At 44.6% G+C, this 20,149-nt stretch overlaps 2 protein-coding genes and 2 long non-coding RNA genes across 5 annotated transcripts in view; 2 read left to right on the plus strand and 2 right to left on the minus strand.

Moving 5' to 3' along the window:
• The first annotated feature begins 2,087 nt into the window (after positions 1-2,087).
• Positions 2,088-4,578, plus strand: si:ch211-221j21.3 (uncharacterized). Its single transcript, XM_051939564.1, has 4 exons — positions 2,088-2,384; positions 3,171-3,266; positions 3,877-3,933; positions 4,016-4,578. Exons 1-4 carry the CDS (start codon positions 2,319-2,321, stop codon positions 4,043-4,045), a joined length of 249 nt encoding a protein of 82 aa, XP_051795524.1. The 5' UTR covers positions 2,088-2,318; the 3' UTR covers positions 4,046-4,578.
• Positions 4,579-4,685: 107 nt separating this feature from the next.
• The window catches only part of rpp30 (ribonuclease P/MRP 30 subunit), a 130,979-nt gene continuing 115,515 nt past the window's right edge, over positions 4,686-20,149 (minus strand). The window contains exons 1-11 of one of the 2 annotated variants that reach the window (XM_051939561.1): positions 19,847-19,991; positions 12,505-12,563; positions 12,307-12,429; positions 9,023-9,094; positions 8,853-8,942; positions 8,641-8,757; positions 8,533-8,562; positions 8,412-8,449; positions 5,052-5,131; positions 4,885-4,956; positions 4,686-4,811 (exon numbers count right to left, since the gene is read on the minus strand). In XM_051939561.1, the coding sequence (XP_051795521.1) occupies positions 4,771-4,811; positions 4,885-4,956; positions 5,052-5,131; positions 8,412-8,449; positions 8,533-8,562; positions 8,641-8,757; positions 8,853-8,942; positions 9,023-9,094; positions 12,307-12,429; positions 12,505-12,563; positions 19,847-19,928 (804 nt within the window). In that variant the 5' untranslated portion in view covers positions 19,929-19,991 and the 3' untranslated portion in view covers positions 4,686-4,770. Of the gene's footprint in view, positions 4,812-4,884; positions 4,957-5,051; positions 5,132-8,411; positions 8,450-8,532; positions 8,563-8,640; positions 8,758-8,852; positions 8,943-9,022; positions 9,095-12,306; positions 12,430-12,504; positions 12,564-19,846; positions 19,992-20,149 lie in introns of those variants that run through there. The other variant, XM_051939560.1, reaches the window with a different exon arrangement.
• LOC127531103 (uncharacterized) lies at positions 9,107-10,810 on the plus strand. Its single transcript, XR_007937992.1, has 2 exons — positions 9,107-9,916; positions 10,013-10,810. It is a non-coding gene; the product is annotated as an uncharacterized LOC127531103 (long non-coding RNA).
• On the minus strand, positions 10,802-12,293 carry LOC127531104 (uncharacterized). The gene is made up of 2 exons (XR_007937993.1): positions 11,854-12,293; positions 10,802-11,143 (listed from the first exon to the last, which is right to left on the minus strand). It is a non-coding gene; the product is annotated as an uncharacterized LOC127531104 (long non-coding RNA).

The following is a 20,149-nucleotide window of genomic DNA, read 5'->3' on the forward strand; positions in this document are numbered from 1 at the left end:
AGGACGGAGGACGGAGGTGTGGAGGACCTGAGGGACCTGAGGGACGACCAGAACAGCGTTTAGCACTCGGCTGACCTTCATCCTCCTTCATCATCATCACACTCCACTTTGTGCTGTTCTTTCGCTCCGTTTGATCAAAACAGATTATGGTCATTAAAAGGAACTTCAGAGAAACACGACATCTGACTGTCGTCCATCCATCCATCCATCCTACATCCATCCATCATCCATCCATCCATCCATAATCCATCCTTCATTCATCCATCATCCATCCATCCTTCATCCATCCTACATCCATCCAACATCCATCCACAATCATCCATCCATAATCCCTCATTCATCCATCCATCATCCACCATCATCCAGCTTTCATCCATCCATCTTTCATCCAACCATCCATCCATCTATCATCATCCATCCATCTATCCTTTATCATCCATCCCTCCATCCATCCATATTTCATCCATCCTTCATCCCCATCCATCCTTCATCCATCCGTCATCCATCTATTTCTTCTTCTAGGTTCCTGCTGCCAGTTTTACAGAAAAACATGAGTTTTCAGGTTTCACCTCCATTCTGGATTAGATTTTTACTTTTATACAAACATATATTTATACATCTAAGTATTTGTATACACATGTATTTATGTATTTTTACATTTATGTTTTTGTATATTTGTGTATTTTTATGTGACTCGTCAGTTTCAGTTTCAGACCCTGAAATTATTAATGATGTAAAATTATCTGAGGAATTAAAATATCACAGATTAAACCTCTTCTGTATAAAGCTGGAACTTTAACAACAACAGATGATTGATCTCTGATCAGCTCTGAATTAGAACCTGATCAGACTTCAGATTACTGACACTCTGCTGCCCCCTGCTGCTCACACACCGTCAATGCGGTTCATTCAGCTGTTTGGACCGGAAGTCTCCAGATCTCACTCTGATTGGCTCGCTCGGCTCTGACGTCACACCGTTTGAACTGAAAAATTGAAGTTGATGTGATACATCAAAGAAACTAAAATAATAAACTTCCGGTACAGTGAAGGGGCTTCAGCGTAAAATAAAACTCAACGGGATGTTATAGTGTTTTTTTTGACTCAATTTGCTGCTTTTAATAGTAGTAAAATGAAAAGTGAGCAGATTGTGACTGTGAGACGGATTTATTTTGCTCACTGAGATGAAGAATCTCTTTTATAAGACACATGTTTAATCACAATTCAAACTATTTAAATGAGATTATATGAAGGATGGATTAGAAATAAATACAATGAAAGGACAAATCATTCAAAGGAAAACTAGAAATCTGAAATAAAATGCGAGAACAGAGTAAGACTTGGATGATAACTGACTCTGATGTTCCACTGAGATCATGATTTATAAGCAGTGAGTCTGTTAGAGGAACAGGTTCTCTTGGATGTCCTTCATCTGGAACCACTAAAGAGAACACCAGCTGAGGACTGTCATCATCTTCTGGGCTTCATCAGCAGTTAAAAGGCAGAACTTTAGAACCGCTGCAGGTTCTGATCAGCTGAAGGTTCTGACGAACAGCTGATTTTTCTTGTTGAAACGTCCCTCCTGGTCCTTATCGGTGTTTCTTTACCTGCATGGTTCACTGAAGGTTAGTGGAACACGTTCTACAGGATGTCAGAAGATGGATCAGAGGGTATGGAGGGTCTGGATGGAACCACCATGGTGGTAGAGGTTCATTAGCATGTGGCTGCTAAGCAGAGACAGAAAAGAGGATAAACCAACAGAACACAGAGACTAGAATCAGGGCATCTGACAGACACCAGCACATAACAGAGTTGTGGATAACGGTGGAGTGAGTATCTGTAGCAGAAGGTCTGCTGTTTTCTTCTTCATTCTGTTCAACAGTTCTTCTCTTCTTCTACACCCAGGTCTGGATCAGAACATGAAAACAGCAAATAAACGTTTGTGCAGAGGTTTGCTCAGAAAATGTGAATAGACGTTTTTCTCCTGATGATTGATAAAAACTAAACTAAAACCTGCTTCTCTGTTACAGCAGTCACCCGATTTTAAACTCAAGGAACCGTCCGGCCTTTTATTGTGAAGAGCCAGGTGCGTCTCGTACCGGAAGTGTCGGTGTGGTCACCGTGAACTTGACGCTGCCGGTCAGCAGAAGGTCGGTAGACGGACAGCAGCAGCACTCCGTTACCGGGGAGTTAAACAGTGAACGGCTCCGTTTACCGGCGGGATTCAATCCGTGTGAGCGGGAAGCGGCTAACAGGCTAACAGCTAGCTCCCCTAACCCTCTCTGACCGGTAGTTAGCCGTTAGCTGGGATAGCCGTTAGCATGCAGTGCGCTAACCTGCTGAAGAAAAGAAGTCTGGATCCGCAGGAGTCCTGGAGCTGCTCCCCGGTCAGTAACGAGTAACGGAGTATCCGAGTACTGCTGCTGTCTGTGATTTAGCAGCTAAGATTTATTTAGCAGAGAAGTGGAGAGAGAGAGAGATCATCCTGCACTGGTCAGTGTTCTTCAGGGTTGTTTAGGATTCTTAGTTTTTTACTGATTCCTGAATATTTAGATGCTGAAATGAAACTTCAGTAACTACTACTATATTAGAAGTACTAGTACTACTAATATATATGAGAACTACTACTAGTTCTCATATAGTATTAGTATGGTAAATACTAGTAGTACTTCTACTATAGTACTAGTAGTTCTTCTACTATAGTAGTAGTACTTCTACTATAGTAGTAGTACCAGAGAACAGAAGAGATAAGTTCCGTTTTAAATCTATAAATAAATGTTGGTATTTTGGGTTCTCTGTCGTGTTCTCATGAGAACATTATTACTGCAGTAAATGTGTTCTGTTTAGAGCCCTTCATTATGTTCAGTGTTGATGAGGGGAAACTTTAGTTCTCTGGCGTGTGTGTTTGGTCATACATGTGTGTTTGGTCATACGTGTGAGTTTTACAGCTTTAATAATCAAAGTTGAGACAAAGTTCAGATCGAAGTCTGACAAACAGCCTCATAAACCGAGCAATTAAACCATCTGTTTCTATGGCAACGCCTCCGTTTAATGATCCACCAACAGAATCTGATCACCAATAATCAGACGACTGCAGCTCTGTGGTGATCAATGATCAGGTCAGTCAGCTGATCAGCTAATCAATCACTGATGATGATGATGTCTGCTTGCAGAAGCGGATGTGTTTGGAGGCGGAGCTTCAGGTGTCTGAATGCCCAATGGAGACATCCCACAGTTTTCCTGTAGCCAATCAGCACCTGGGACAGCAGGTATGTGTTGGTCGTCATGACGACATTCTTTAGGTTGTACTGTTGAAGTGGGGGTAGAGGTTAGGGTTACCTTCTTCAGACAGCAGCTGCAGCTACCTGAGGCTAACTGGAGCTACCTGTTGTTACCTTTAGCTCGCCTTTAGCTTAGCATTAGCCACTGTAGAAGCAGCTAATGTCCTGATCTGTGTTGATGTTTGTGTTTCTAGTTCAGTTTCTGGTTGGGTTAATCTGATGTTAGAAACAAGTTACGCTGCTACAGCTAGTGTTAGCCATGCTGCTACAGCTAGTGTTAGCCACACAGCTACAGCTAGCATTAGCTGTGCTGCTACAGATAGCGTTAGCTATGCTATTACACTGCTACAGCTATTGTTAGTCATGCTGCTACAGATAGCGTTAGCTATGCTGCTACACTGCTACAACTAGCCGCTACAGATAGGTGGTGCTACAGAGATAGAATTAATTTTATTGTTCAGAAAAAAAACATTAAAAAATGCTGATAATCAGCTGATCACACATCTATCAGATCATCCACCTGTAGTCTCACCTGTACTGTAGTCTCACACCTGTGGACATGATGCTGCTGTTGCTATGGTAACCTGTGTGTGTGCAGGTGGTCCAGCCCAGACCGGCTGTGCTGTGCTGCCCCCGCTGCCTCGGAGGAGAACCGGTAAGACTGTACACCTTCACCATGTGACCTCGCACTCTGCTCTGTGATTGGCTGTTGGTCTCAGGTGTGTTTGTGGTTTCAGGGTCACATTAACCACATCATGGGTCACTGAAGAGGCTCCTCCTCCTGACAGCCGTCCAATCAGGTGTTTCTGTAGCGCTGCTGGATGATGTCATCACGACCACGCCCACAGAGAGGGCCAATCAGGTGCTGATTGTCTCTACCTGCTGGTGGCTGTTAGATCACCTGTCCTGTGTTTACCTCCATGATGTGTTCAGGGACACTCCAGTGTTTAGTGTGTTGTGTGTTGTGTGTGTAGTTTGACTGAAGCTAATCAATAATCAGTGATGCGTTCACTGTCTCCTCGTAAAGGGCTATAACTGTTAATGAAGAGTAAATCTGTGATGCATTCAGGAAAAATCAGCCAATCGGTTGTTCAGGATCAGTACTAACGGGGTTTAAAGGGACTGAATGTTTTTAAAGCATAACGAGGCGTTAATTAAAGTGTCCTGTTTGTACATTTCTATTTTTATGAGCAGAGTTTATATTTCTACTTTAATCTCACTGAATTTGCTTTGGGGCCGACCAATCAGAGGGCAGCGTTTCTACTGCACACTGATTTCAAAATAAAATACTTTATTGTGAGATGCTCAGTGTCTGTTTTAGTTTGGTTACACAACATTTTTACACTTTGTGGTGGTTTTGTGTCTCTGGTAGTTTTGTGTGTATTAAATTAATGTGAACAGCTGATGTTGAATCATCAGAACTTTATTAAACTAAAGAACCTCAGAGAACAACAGAACATCAGAACCGTTCCAGGAGAAGGACCATCAGCTGTCAGTCATCAGGTCTGGTCTTCTTTGCTGCCGGAGCCTCACCTGTCCAGGTAAACACACACAGATCACCACCTGCTGCTGCTGCTGCTACCTGCTCAGGTGAGTCTGAACCTACAGTCTGAGTCGTGCAGCGCCTCCTGCTGGATCCTGCTGGTGTAGATGATCCCACTGGCCGTCCTCCTGGTCTCTGCACACACACACTCTGGTCAGCACACATTGCAGTAGTACTCATAGCAGTACTTCCAGTAGTACTGGCAGTACTAGTACTGTAGTATTTGTTACCTGCATGCAGTAGAACTGCTCTGCAGGTGGAAGAAACGGCTTCTTTAGCGTCTCCGTCTGACAACCCGAACAACAGACCTCTGAGGACTGATCAGGAAAAATACTGCAGTAACACTCACTACTGCAGTAATACTCACTACTGCAGTAATACTCACTCTACTGCAGTAATACTCACTCTACTGCAGTAATACTCACTACTGCAGTAACACTCACTACTGCAGTAACACTCACTCTACTGCAGTAATACTCACTACTGCAGGAACACTCACTACTGCAGTAACACTCACTACTGCAGTAACACTCACTACTGCAGTAACACTCACTCTACTGCAGTAATACTCACTACTGCAGTAACACTCACTACTGCAGTAACACTCACTACTGCAGTAACACTCACTACTGCAGTAACACTCACTCTACTGCAGTAATACTCACTCTACTGCAGTAATACTCACTCTACTGCAGTAACACTCACTACTGCAGTAACACTCACTACTGCAGTAACACTCACTACTGCAGTAACACTCACTCTACTGCAGTAACACTCACTCTACTGCAGTAATACTCACTCTACTGCAGTAATACTCACTACTGCAGTAACACTCACTACTGCAGTAACACTCACTACTGCAGTAATACTCACTCTACTGCAGTAACACTCACTACTGCAGTAATACTCACTCTACTGCAGTAATACTCACTCTACTGCAGTAATACTCACTCTACTGCAGTAATACTCACTCTACTGCAGTAATACTCACTCTACTGCAGTAACACTCACTACTGCAGTAACACTCACTACTGCAGTAACACTCACTCTACTGCAGTAACACTCACTCTACTGCAGTAACACTCACTCTACTGCAGTAACACTCACTCTACTGCAGTAACACTCACTCTACTGCAGTAACACTCACTACTGCAGTAACACTCACTACTGCAGTAACACTCACTACTGCAGTAATACTCACTCTACTGCAGTAATACTCACTCTACTGCAGTAATACTCACTCTACTGCAGTAATACTCACTACTGCAGTAACACTCACTACTGCAGTAATACTCACTACTGCAGTAATACTCACTACTGCAGTAACACTCACTCTACTGCAGTAATACTCACTCTACTGCAGTAATACTCACTCTACTGCAGTAATACTCACTACTGCAGTAACACTCACTACTGCAGTAACACTCACTACTGCAGTAATACTCACTCTACTGCAGTAACACTCACTACTGCAGTAATACTCACTCTACTGCAGTAATACTCACTCTACTGCAGTAATACTCACTCTACTGCAGTAACACTCACTACTGCAGTAACACTCACTACTGCAGTAACACTCACTACTGCAGTAACACTCACTACTGCAGTAACACTCACTCTACTGCAGTAACACTCACTCTACTGCAGTAATACTCACTCTACTGCAGTAACACTCACTACTGCAGTAATACTCACTCTACTGCAGTAATACTCACTCTACTGCAGTAATACTCACTCTACTGCAGTAATACTCACTCTACTGCAGTAACACTCACTACTGCAGTAACACTCACTACTGCAGTAACACTCACTACTGCAGTAACACTCACTACTGCAGTAACACTCACTACTGCAGTAACACTCACTCTACTGCAGTAACACTCACTCTACTGCAGTAATACTCACTCTACTGCAGTAACACTCACTACTGCAGTAACACTCACTCTACTGCAGTAACACTCACTACTGCAGTAACACTCACTACTGCAGTAATACTCACTACTGCAGTAATACTCACTCTACTGCAGTAATACTCACTCTACTGCAGTAATACTCACTACTGCAGTAACACTCACTACTGCAGTAATACTCACTACTGCAGTAATACTCACTACTGCAGTAACACTCACTCTACTGCAGTAATACTCACTCTACTGCAGTAATACTACTGCAGTAACACTCACTACTGCAGTAACACTCACTACTGCAGTAATACTCACTCTACTGCAGTAACACTCACTACTGCAGTAATACTCACTCTACTGCAGTAACACTCACTCTACTGCAGTAACACTCACTACTGCAGTAACACTCACTCTACTGCAGTAATACTCACTCTACTGCAGTAATACTCACTCTACTGCAGTAATACTCACTCTACTGCAGTAACACTCACTACTGCAGTAACACTCACTACTGCAGTAATACTCACTCTACTGCAGTAACACTCACTCTACTGCAGTAACACTCACTACTGCAGTAACACTCACTCTACTGCAGTAATACTCACTCTACTGCAGTAACACTCACTACTGCAGTAACACTCACTACTGCAGTAATACTCACTCTACTGCAGTAACACTCACTCTACTGCAGTAACACTCACTACTGCAGTAACACTCACTCTACTGCAGTAATACTCACTCTACTGCAGTAATACTCACTCTACTGCAGTAATACTCACTCTACTGCAGTAATACTCACTCTACTGCAGTAACACTCACTACTGCAGTAACACTCACTACTGCAGTAATACTCACTCTACTGCAGTAACACTCACTCTACTGCAGTAACACTCACTACTGCAGTAACACTCACTCTACTGCAGTAACACTCACTACTGCAGTAACACTCACTACTGCAGTAATACTCACTCTACTGCAGTAACACTCACTCTACTGCAGTAACACTCACTACTGCAGTAACACTCACTACTGCAGTAATACTCACTCTACTGCAGTAATACTCACTCTACTGCAGTAATACTCACTCTACTGCAGTAATACTCACTACTGCAGTAATACTCACTCTACTGCAGTAATACTCACTCTACTGCAGTAATACTCACTACTGCAGTAATACTCACTCTACTGCAGTAATACTCACTCTACTGCAGTAATACTCACTACTGCAGTAATACTCACTCTACTGCAGTAATACTCACTCTACTGCAGTAATACTCACTCTACTGCAGTAATACTCACTCTACTGCAGTAATACTCACTCTACTGCAGTAATACTCACTACTGCAGTAACACTCACTACTGCAGTAATACTCACTCTACTGCAGTAATACTCACTCTACTGCAGTAATACTCACTCTACTGCAGTAATACTCACTACTGCAGTAATACTCACTCTACTGCAGTAATACTCACTCTACTGCAGTAATACTCACTACTGCAGTAATACTCACTCTACTGCAGTAATACTCACTCTACTGCAGTAATACTCACTACTGCAGTAATACTCACTCTACTGCAGTAATAGTCACTACTGCAGTAATACTCACTCTACTGCAGTAATACTCACTACTGCAGTAGTGTGTGTCTATCAGCTGTATTGATCAGTGATCAGGTGTTCAAGGATACAGGTTGGTGACATCATAGGGTCCTCTGAGCTCCAGAGCCTGAAAACACACGGATCAGACGATCAACACCTGATCAATGACTGATCAATACCTGATCAATGACTGACTGATTGATCACTGACCTTCTCAGCGGCGCTGGACAGGATCACGTTCTGAAAAACAAACAGTTTACCTGGTCACAGTGTAGTTCTGCAGTGACATCACGCCATGGCTGGCCAATCAGCACGTACCTTCCCTTTGCAGCTGTCCACCAGACAGACGGCGTTGGCGATGGTGTAGCGCCTCATGGTGGCGTCTCTGATGGCTGCAGAGTACGAGACCTCGAACACAACGCCCCGCTCCACCGCCTACACACACACACAGATATACTTATATGTACACACACACATATACTTATATGTACACACACTAACAACAACAGCAGCAGGTTGTGTGTTTTCACCCCGTTGATCGGCGCTCGCTTGAAGATGAAGGGAAGTTTCTCCGTCACAGAGATACAGACGATGTCAACGTCATACAACATACAGGCTGCCTGCACACACACACACAGTCAGAGTTTAGTTGTCTGTTCTCCTGTGTGTCTGTGATTAACAGAGTGTCAGTGAACCTCACATGGAAAAGTTTCTCTGTAGTCGGCTGGACGGCGAGGAGGTCGAACCGACGGTACTCTGGAGCACTGGGCCTCTAAAACACAGGTAAACACACAGGTAAACACAAGTAAACATACAGGTAAACACAGGAAAATATACAGGTAAACAAAAACATAAACATACAGGTAAATATACTGGGGCCTGTTTCACGAAGCAGGTTCACTGAAAACTTCTTAACCCTGAAATGAGGGAAACTCAGAGTTTTCCGTTTCACGAAGCGAGGTAACTTAACCCTGAGACAGAGGGGTAACTCTAGCCTGTTTCACAAAGAGGGGTAACTTCAACTCTCGGTCAGTTACCGCAGTAACAGACTCTATGACTCTAACCTGGTCACCAGCAGGTTTATCTGAGAAAACCTCCAGTTTCTCTCCGTCTCCGCCCTCTTTCAGCCACACGCTGTTTCATTTCCTCATTCATTCAGTTAGTAAGCGAGCGAGTTTTGGCGTAGAACAGCTTTTATTAACGATCCAGTGGATAAAGGAGCAGCATTACTGCACAGATAATTAAATATTCGTCGGTAGATTGTTATCAGACCGAGCATAAATGTTCTCGCATTTCCGGACAGTTATCGGTTTGAGCGGTACCGTTTCGTAATCGTTTCAAGTCCATAATCTACATAAACAACCTAATCCGTCCTTACATTTACATTACCAACCAGTCATGCTCTCACATCCAGCAGATATTGTGTGTTGCTGCGGTTCTTTGCAAATGGAAGTTTTTATATGATGTCAGAGATGCAGAGTAAGACAACTGTATGGAGGACAGTCAGAAAAGTTTTCCTGGCTCTGAAACGACTTTTACCATCATTGTGGACATAAACCTGTCAGAACATCAAGGAGGATCCACAGGATTGCAGGTGAATGATGCAGAGATCTGTTAAATTCATTCATATTCTGTTAATGACATTGTGCTGCAGCCTCAGACTGGGATCAGTCATTTGAATTTCTTTTAGGATTTCCCAGTGTGATTGGCTGCATAGATGCACACACATCCCCATCACAGCTCCCTCACATCATGAACAGGAAGTCCATTCACAGCATAAATGTGCAGGTAGGCTACAGGTAGACTGACTACTGTTTCTAAATGTTAAAGACTGCATCATAGTTCAACATCTGTCATTCTCTGCACTGTCCAGATCATATGTGATGCTGCATACATCATTTCTAATGTGGAGGCCACGTGGTCTGGGTCTGTTCATGACTCCAGGATTTATGGAGAGTCTAACCTGAGCAACAGACTGCAGCGTGGTCAGCAGCATAAAGATTTTCACAATAGAATTCTCTTGTCTCCCTCCTTTAATATGCTCTTATGTATCCACTATACATTACAGGAGAGTTTGATGGCCTTCTGCTGGGTGACAGGGGTTACCATGACAACCCAGGCTGATGACCTCATACCCTGACCCTGAACCAGGCCCCCAACAGAACTTCAACCGGACTCACTGCAGGACCAGAGCCCGGGTGGAGATGACCATAGGCCTGCTGAAAGCCCGTTTCCAGAGCCTACGTCTCCTCAGGGTGACCCCTGAGAGGGCCTGTGATATTACTGTGGCATGTGTTGTTCTTCATAATATTACTATTAGAGGAGAGCAACACCCTGCCCTACAAACTGAAGACCCAGATGATGAGCCCATCCACCTGCAGCTATCCAGGACAGCAGAGCAGTCAGAGACACCGTATGCAAGAATCACTTTAGAGTTTAAGTCTCCATCATCACCACCACAGCAAATAAAGACATGATACACATTTCATTTGCTCTTCTTTATTTCCTACAAATAAAAGATAGTTCAGTTCATGTTCCAGTAGTTAACATAATTCACCTGTGACCATCACCACCTCTAACTTGTGCTCCAGTCTTTCTATTTCCAGATCTGCCCTCCTAATCTGTTTTTTGGATTTTTCTCAGTAAATGCAGTTTGTAAATCTGTTTTACTGATAACTGGGAATACATAGAGAACATTAAATTCTACAGTTGCACATGAATTCCACAGAATGAAGCTCTGGTGTTTCCTGAACATCCATCTCACTGTGTCAGTCTGTGCAGTGGAAGCTGAGGAACCATCCTGCTGCTGTCCAGCCATGCTCTGTTAAAAAGGATGAGAATGTGCAACACTTCAGTGTAGGCTAAATGTCACACTCTATATTCCACCCAGAATGTGAATGAGAAGAGAACTATCAGTAACATCCTCTGTATGCCTTTCTGGATCCCCCTCTGTAAAGGCAGCAGACACAGTTTCATCCTCTTCATCCTAGATCAGTGACATGTTTCAGTAAACTTAAACTACCATTTGGAGAAATCTGTGGAGTGTTGCCTACTTACAATTACAAGGTCTGTTGTATATATACATATATGTATATGTATATATATATATATATATATATATATATATATATATATATATATATATAAATATATGCATCTTTTATTCCACCGTTTTACAGGCATCTGCTTTCTTTCTGTTGGCTGAGCAGAAGTCTATGTTAGCTTAAATAGTCTTAATTATTTAACAGGACATGATATGGATGCAGACATTTAGGCTGTGTGGATAAAACAACTGCACAGTCAAACAGCCACTTAATATTTAGGCTACTTTACAATGTAAAACATGATCAACATGAAGTACCTCCATGAGATAATGCCGAGGTCTGACCTGTTTGAACAATGTTTTTATATTTCATCTTAAGCTTCTCCCCAGCAGGATTTCCCCTAAATGAAATAACTTCATATTCTACCATTCCGACAGTTATTCCCTGTAATATTATTACGATGACAAAGGACTACATTTAAACTTACGCATTGATCCGGGCTGTTCTCCACGCCGTCTCTCTCTCTTTTACAGCTGCAGCGGTGTTGCACTTCTTTCTAAAAACGTGTCCAAACTCGCCATATGAGCGCGTTAAAAACTTCCAGTTCAAAAACGCAGCCTTTCGCTTCCCCGTTTCCATGGTGACTCGTCGAATCGGGGTTCCATTGATGCTGTCTTTTCAGACTTGCGGTGCACGCGCGTAACTCCGAGTGAAACTACTCCGAGTTAATTAAACCAACTCAAACCAGCCGTTGTGAAACCGAAAACTCAGAGTTTTCTATCTCAGAATAGATCAACTATTGAGGAACTGTTGAGGAAGAAACTCAGAGTTTGTTAAACCTGCTTCATGAAACAGACCCCAGGTAAACAAACACTTAAACACAGGTAAACAAACAGGTAAACAAACTGGGGGGATTTCCGGTTTCAGTAAAAAGACTCACAAAATGACTGGAGTCTGACATCAGCACTGTCAGTCTGTTCAGCACTCTGATTGGACGAGAGCGACCCTGCACCACCGGCAGCTGATCAATCAGCTCGCTGATTGGACAGGGGACAGGGACTTCCTGCCAGCGAGATACACAGTCTTACAAAATAAAAGTCTTCATACCTATAAAATAAAAGAGTGGGTTTGAACTGACCTGTTTCTTTTTGGATGACGGTTCAAACACATAGTTGATGGCGACGGTGGAGAACCCAACTAGAGGGAAGAGAACAACGTGAAGAGAGGCCGAGTAGAGAGAACAGAACAACGTGAAGAGAACCCGACTAGAGGGAACAGAACAACGTGAAGAGAACCCGACAAGAGAGAACAGAACAACGTGAAGAGAACCCGACTAGGGAGAACAGAACAGAACAACATGAAGAGAACCCGACTAGAGAGAACAGAACAACGTGAAGAGAACCCGACTAGAGAGAACAGAACAACGTGAAGAGAACCCGACTAGGGAGAACAGAACAGAACAACGTGAAGAGAACCCGACTAGAGAGAACAGAACAACGTGAAGAGAACCCGACTAGAGGGAACAGAATAGAACAACGTGAAGAGAACCCGACTAGAGAGAACAGAACAACGTGAAGAGAACCCGACTAGAGGGAACAGAACAGAACAACGTGAAGAGAACCCGACTAGAGGGAACAGAACAACGTGAAGAGAACCCGAATAGAGAGAACAGAACAACGTGAAGAGAACCCGACTAGAGGGAACAGAACAGAACAACATGAAGAGAACCCGACTAGAGGGAAGAGAACAACGTGAAGAGAACCCGACTAGAGGGAACAGAACAGAACAACGTGAAGAGAACCCGACGAGAGAGAACAGAACAGAACAACGTGAAGAGAACCCGACTAGAGGGAACAGAACAACATGAAGAGAACCCGACGAGAGAGAACAGAACAGAACAACGTGAAGAGAACCCGACGAGAGAGAACAGAACAGAACAACATGAAGAGAACCCGACGAGAGAGAACAGAACAGAACAACGTGAAGAGAACCCGACTAGAGAGAACAGAACAACGTGAAGAGAACCCGACTAGAGAGAACAGAACAACGTGAAGAGAACCCGACTAGAGGGAACAGAACAACGTGAAGAGAACCCGAATAGAGAGAACAGAACAACGTGAAGAGAACCCGACTAGAGAGAAAAGAACAGAACAACGTGAAGAGAACCCGACTACAGAGAACAGAACAACGTGAAGAGAACCCGACTAGAGAGGACAGAACAACGTGAAGAGAACCCGACTACAGAGAACAGAACAACGTGAAGAGAACCCGACGAGAGAGAACAGAACAACGTGAAGAGAGCCCGACTAGAGAGAACAGAACAACGTGAAGAGAACCCGACTAGAGAGAACAGAACAACGTGAAGAGAACCCGACTACAGAGAACAGAACAACGTGAAGAGAGCCTGACTAGAGAGAACAGAACAACGTGAAGAGAACCCGACTAGAGGGAACAGAACAACGTGAAGAGAACCCGACTAGAGAGAACAGAACAACGTGAAGAGAACCCGACTAGAGAGAACAGAACAACGTGAAGAGAACCCGACTAGAGAGAACAGAACAGAACAACGTGAAGAGAACCCGACTAGAGAGAACAGAACAACGTGAAGAGAACCCGACTAGAGAGAACAGAACAACGTGAAGAGAACCCGACTACAGAGAACAGAACAACGTGAAGAGAGCCCGACTAGAGAGAACAGAACAACGTGAAGAGAACCCGACTAGAGGGAACAGAACAACGTGAAGAGAACCCGACTAGAGAGAACAGAACAACGTGAAGAGAGCCCGACTAGAGGGAACAGAACAACGTGAAGAGAACCCGACTAGAGAGAACAGAACAACGTGAAGAGAACCCGACTAGAGAGAACAGAACAACGTGAAGAGAGCCCGACGAGAGAGAACAGAACAACGTGAAGAGAACCTGACGAGAGAACAGAACAGAACAACGTGAAGAGAGCCCGACTAGAGAGAACAGAACAGAACAACGTGAAGAGAACCCGACTAGAGAGAACAGAACAACGTGAAGAGAGCCCGACTAGAGGGAACAGAACAACATGAAGAGAACCCGACTAGAGAGAACAGAACAACGTGAAGAGAGCCCGACTAGAGAGAACAGAACAACGTGAAGAGAACCTGACGAGAGAACAGAACAGAACAACGTGAAGAGAACCCGACTAGAGAGGACAGAACAACGTGAAGAGAACCCGACTAGAGAGAACAGAACAACGTGAAGAGAACCCGACGAGAGAGAACAGAACAACGTGAAGAGAACCCGACTAGAGAGGACAGAACAACGTGAAGAGAACCCGACTAGAGAGAACAGAACAACGTGAAGAGAACCCGACTACAGAGAACAGAACAACGTGAAGAGAACCTGACGAGAGAGAACAGAACAACGTGAAGAGAACCCGACTAGAGGGAACAGAACAACGTGAAGAGAACCCGACTAGAGAGAACAGAACAACGTGAAGAGAACCCGACTAGAGAGAACAGAACAACACGAAGAGAACCCGACTAGAGAGAACAGAACAACGTGAAGAGAACCTGACGAGAGAACAGAACAGAACAACGTGAAGAGAGCCCGACTAGAGAGAACAGAACAGAACAACGTGAAGAGAACCCGACTAGAGAGAACAGAACAACGTGAAGAGAGCCCGACTAGAGGGAACAGAACAACATGAAGAGAACCCGACTAGAGAGAACAGAACAACGTGAAGAGAGCCCGACGAGAGAGAACAGAACAACGTGAAGAGAACCTGACGAGAGAACAGAACAGAACAACGTGAAGAGAGCCCGACTAGAGAGAACAGAACAGAACAACGTGAAGAGAACCCGACTAGAGAGAACAGAACAGAACAACGTGAAGAGAGCCCGACTAGAGAGAACAGAACAGAACAACGTGAAGAGAACCCGACTAGAGAGAACAGAACAACGTGAAGAGAGCCCGACTAGAGAGAACAGAACAGAACAACGTGAAGAGAACCCGACTAGAGAGAACAGAACAACGTGAAGAGAACCTGAATAGAGAGAACAGAACAACGTGAAGAGAACCCGACTAGAGGGAACAGAACAACGTGAAGAGAACCCGACTAGAGAGAACAGAACAACATGAAGAGAACCCGACTAGAGAGAACAGAACAACGTGAAGAGAGCCCGACTGGAGGGAACAGAACAACGTGAAGAGAGCCCGACTGGAGGGAACAGAACAACGTGAAGAGAACCCGACTAGAGGGAACAGAACAACATGAAGAGAACCCGACTAGAGGGAACAGAACAACGTGAAGAGAACCCGACTAGAGAGAACAGAACAACGTGAAGAGAACCCGACTAGAGAGAACAGAACAGAACAACATGAAGAGAACCCGACTAGAGGGAACAGAACAGAACAACATGAAGAGAACCCGACGAGAGGGAACAGAACAGAACAACGTGAAGAGAGCCCGACTAGAGAGAACAGAACAACGTGAAGAGAACCCGACTAGAGAGAACAGAACAACGTGAAGAGAGCCCGACTAGAGAGAACAGAACAGAACAACGTGAAGAGAACCCGACTAGAGAGAACAGAACAACGTGAAGAGAACCCGACTAGAGAGAACAGAACAGAACAACGTGAAGAGAACCCGACTAGAGAGAACAGAACAACGTGAAGAGAACCCGACTAGAGAGAACAGAACAACATGAAGAGAACCCGACTAGAGGGAACAGAACAACGTGAAGAGAACCCGACTAGAGAGAACAGAACAACATGAAGAGAACCCGACTAGAGAGAACAGAACAGAACAACATGAAGAGAACCCGACTAGAGGGAACAGAACAGAACAACATGAAGAGAACCCGACTAGAGAGAACAGAACAACGTGAAGAGAACCCGACTAGAGAGAACAGAACAACATGAAGAGAACCCGACTAGAGGGAACAGAACAGAACAACGTGAAGAGAACCTGACTAGAGAGAACAGAACAATGTGAAGAGAACCCGACTAGAGGGAACAGAACCGAACAACATGAAGAGAACCCGACTAGAGAGAACAGAACAACATGAAGAGAACCCGAATAGAGAGAACAGAACAGAACAACGTGAAGAGAACCCGACTAGAGAGAACAGAACAACGTGAAGAGAACCCGACTAGAGAGAACAGAACAACATGAAGAGAACCCGACTAGAGGGAACAGAACAACGTGAAGAGAACCCGACTAGAGAGAACAGAACAGAACAACATGAAGAGAACCCGACTAGAGGGAACAGAACAGAACAACATGAAGAGAACCCGACTAGAGAGAACAGAACAACGTGAAGAGAACCCGACTAGAGAGAACAGAACAACATGAAGAGAACCCGACTAGAGGGAACAGAACAGAACAACGTGAAGAGAACCTGACTAGAGAGAACAGAACAATGTGAAGAGAACCCGACTAGAGGGAACAGAACCGAACAACATGAAGAGAACCCGACTAGAGAGAACAGAACAACGTGAAGAGAACCCGAATAGAGAGAACAGAACAGAACAACGTGAAGAGAACCCGACTAGAGAGAACAGAACAACATGAAGAGAACCCGAATAGAGAGAACAGAACAGAACAACGTGAAGAGAACCCGACTAGAGAGAACAGAACAACATGAAGAGAACCCGAATAGAGAGAACAGAACAGAACAACGTGAAGAGAACCCGACTAGAGAGAACAGAACAACATGAAGAGAACCCGAATAGAGAGAACAGAACAGAACAACGTGAAGAGAACCCGACTAAAGAGAACAGAACAACGTGAAGAGAACCCGACGAGAGAGAACAGAACAACGCGAAGAGAACCCGACTAGAGAGAACAGAACAGAACAACGTGAAGAGAACCCGACTAGAGAGAACAGAACAACGTGAAGAGAACCCGACTAGAGAGAACAGAACAGAACAACGTGAAGAGAACCCGACTAGAGAGAACAGAACAACGTGAAGAGAACCTGACTAGAGAGAACAGAACAACGTGAAGAGAACCCGACTAGAGAGAACAGAACAGAACAACGTGAAGAGAACCCGACTAGAGAGAACAGAACAACGTGAAGAGAGCCCGACTAGAGAGAACAGAACAGAACAACGTGAAGAGAACCCGACTAGAGAGAACAGAACAACGTGAAGAGAGCCCGACTAGAGAGAACAGAACAGAACAACGTGAAGAGAGCCCGACTAGAGAGAACAGAACAACGTGAAGAGAGCCCGACTAGAGAGAACAGAACAACATGAAGAGAACCCGACTAGAGAGAACAGAACAGAACAACATGAAGAGAACCCGACGAGAGGGAACAGAACAACATGAAGAGAACCCGACTAGAGAGAACAGAACAACATGAAGAGAACCCGACTAGAGGGAACAGAACAACGTGAAGAGAGCCCGACTAGAGAGAACAGAACAACATGAAGAGAACCCGACGAGAGGGAACAGAACAGAACAACATGAAGAGAACCCGACGAGAGGGAACAGAACAGAACAACATGAAGAGAACCCGACTAGAGAGAACAGAACAACGTGAAGAGAACCCGACTGGAGGGAACAGAACAACATGAAGAGAACCCGACTAGAGAGAACAGAACAACATGAAGAGAACCCGACTAGAGGCAACAGAACAGAACAACATGAAGAGAACCCGACTAGAGAGAACAGAACAACGTGAAGAGAACCCGACGAGAGGGAACAGAACAGAACAACATGAAGAGAACCCGACGAGAGGGAACAGAACAGAACAACATGAAGAGAACCCGACTAGAGAGAACAGAACAGAACAACATGAAGAGAACCCGACTAGAGAGAACAGAACAACATGAAGAGAACCCGAATAGAGAGAACAGAACAGAACAACGTGAAGAGAACCCGACTAGAGAGAACAGAACAACGTGAAGAGAGCCCGACTAGAGGGAACAGAACAGAACAACGTGAAGAGAACCCGACTCGAGAGAACAGAACAACGTGAAGAGAACCCGACTAGAGAGAACAGAACAACGTGAAGAGAGCCCGAATAGAGAGAACAGAACAACGTGAAGAGAACCCGAATAGAGAGAACAGAACAACGTGAAGAGAACCCGACTCGAGGGAACAGAACAGAACAACGTGAAGAGAACCCGACTCGAGAGAACAGAACAGAACAACGTGAAGAGAACCCGACTCGAGAGAACAGAACAGAACAACGTGAAGAGAACCCGAATAGAGAGAACAGAACAACGTGAAGAGAACCCGACTCGAGGGAACAGAACAGAACAACGTGAAGAGAACCCGACTCGAGAGAACAGAACAGAACAACATGAAGAGAACCCGACTCGAGAGAACAGAACAGAACAACGTGAAGAGAACCCGACTCGAGAGAACAGAACAACGTGAAGAGAACCCGACTCGAGAGAACAGAACAACGTGAAGAGAACCCGACTAGAGAGAACAGAACAACGTGAAGAGAGCCCGAATAGAGAGAACAGAACAACGTGAAGAGAACCCGACTCGAGGGAACAGAACAGAACAACGTGAAGAGAACCCGACTCGAGAGAACAGAACAACGTGAAGAGAACCCGACTCGAGAGAACAGAACAACGTGAAGAGAACCCGACTAGAGAGAACAGAACAACGTGAAGAGAGCCCGAATAGAGAGAACAGAACAACGTGAAGAGAACCCGAATAGAGAGAACAGAACAACGTGAAGAGAACCCGACTCGAGGGAACAGAACAGAACAACGTGAAGAGAACCCGACTCGAGAGAACAGAACAGAACAACGTGAAGAGAACCCGACTCGAGAGAACAGAACAGAACAACGTGAAGAGAACCCGACTCGAGAGAACAGAACAGAACAACGTGAAGAGAACCCGAATAGAGAGAACAGAACAACGTGAAGAGAACCCGACTCGAGGGAACAGAACAGAACAACGTGAAGAGAACCCGACTCGAGAGAACAGAACAGAACAACATGAAGAGAACCCGACTCGAGAGAACAGAACAGAACAACGTGAAGAGAACCCGACTCGAGAGAACAGAACAACGTGAAGAGAACCCGACTCGAGAGAACAGAACAACGTGAAGAGAACCCGACTAGAGAGAACAGAACAACGTGAAGAGAGCCCGAATAGAGAGAACAGAACAACGTGAAGAGAACCCGAATAGAGAGAACAGAACAACGTGAAGAGAACCCGACTCGAGGGAACAGAACAGAACAACATGAATGCTGTCTGGTTCAGGGTTCTTTAAAGGCTGTTTGGAGGTTCTTGTTGGTGTTCCTTGTTTTCTTTGGGTCATATTTGTTTGTAAACATCTGCAACTGTCTTTCTGATCAATGAGAACGTTAAAGAAGCAGCCCGGTTGTGTGGTTCTGTGTTCATTTCGGCTGGAGAACGTGGAGAAGGTTCTCCGGTAACTGACTGATAGACAAACTCTAAAGTTGGTTTCAGAAAACAGCAAAGAAACGGGAACGGAACCCGGTGTGACGTCACCCGGGTACCGGCGGCCCAGACTCACGGTGAGCTGCGGTCTCTATGACGCCCTGCAGTCGGTTCCGGTCCGGAGAGAAAAGCACGTTCAGGTCCATAAACACCGACATGATGCCGCCGATACACGCATACACATGTGTGGAGCCGCAAGGCCTGCTGGGAGCTGGAGTCTTTCCGCCCAGTATCCGGAAGCTCACTGAGTTTAGTCGGGATTTCAAAATAAATTGTTACTTTTTTATTAGGCATAAAAATAATGATAATAAATATGACGTATGTGTGTAATTATTTATAAATTAGACTATTTATACACTAAACTATTTAAAGTGAGGCA

This window comes from Acanthochromis polyacanthus, chromosome 19 (assembly GCF_021347895.1).
Source record: "Acanthochromis polyacanthus isolate Apoly-LR-REF ecotype Palm Island chromosome 19, KAUST_Apoly_ChrSc, whole genome shotgun sequence".
Classification (NCBI taxonomy): Eukaryota; Metazoa; Chordata; class Actinopteri; family Pomacentridae; genus Acanthochromis; species Acanthochromis polyacanthus.

Bases quoted from the DNA above. Each gene is read 5' to 3' on its own strand.
- si:ch211-221j21.3 (XM_051939564.1), top strand. From the start codon at position 2,319: ATGCAGTGCGCTAACCTGCTGAAGAAAAGAAGTCTGGATCCGCAGGAG. The intron at 2,385-3,170 runs GTCAGTAACGAG...GTCTGCTTGCAG, and splicing joins AGTCCTGGAGCTGCTCCCCG to AAGCGGATGTGTTTGGAGGC. The intron at 3,934-4,015 runs GTAAGACTGTAC...TTGTGGTTTCAG, and splicing joins GCTGCCTCGGAGGAGAACCG to GGTCACATTAACCACATCAT.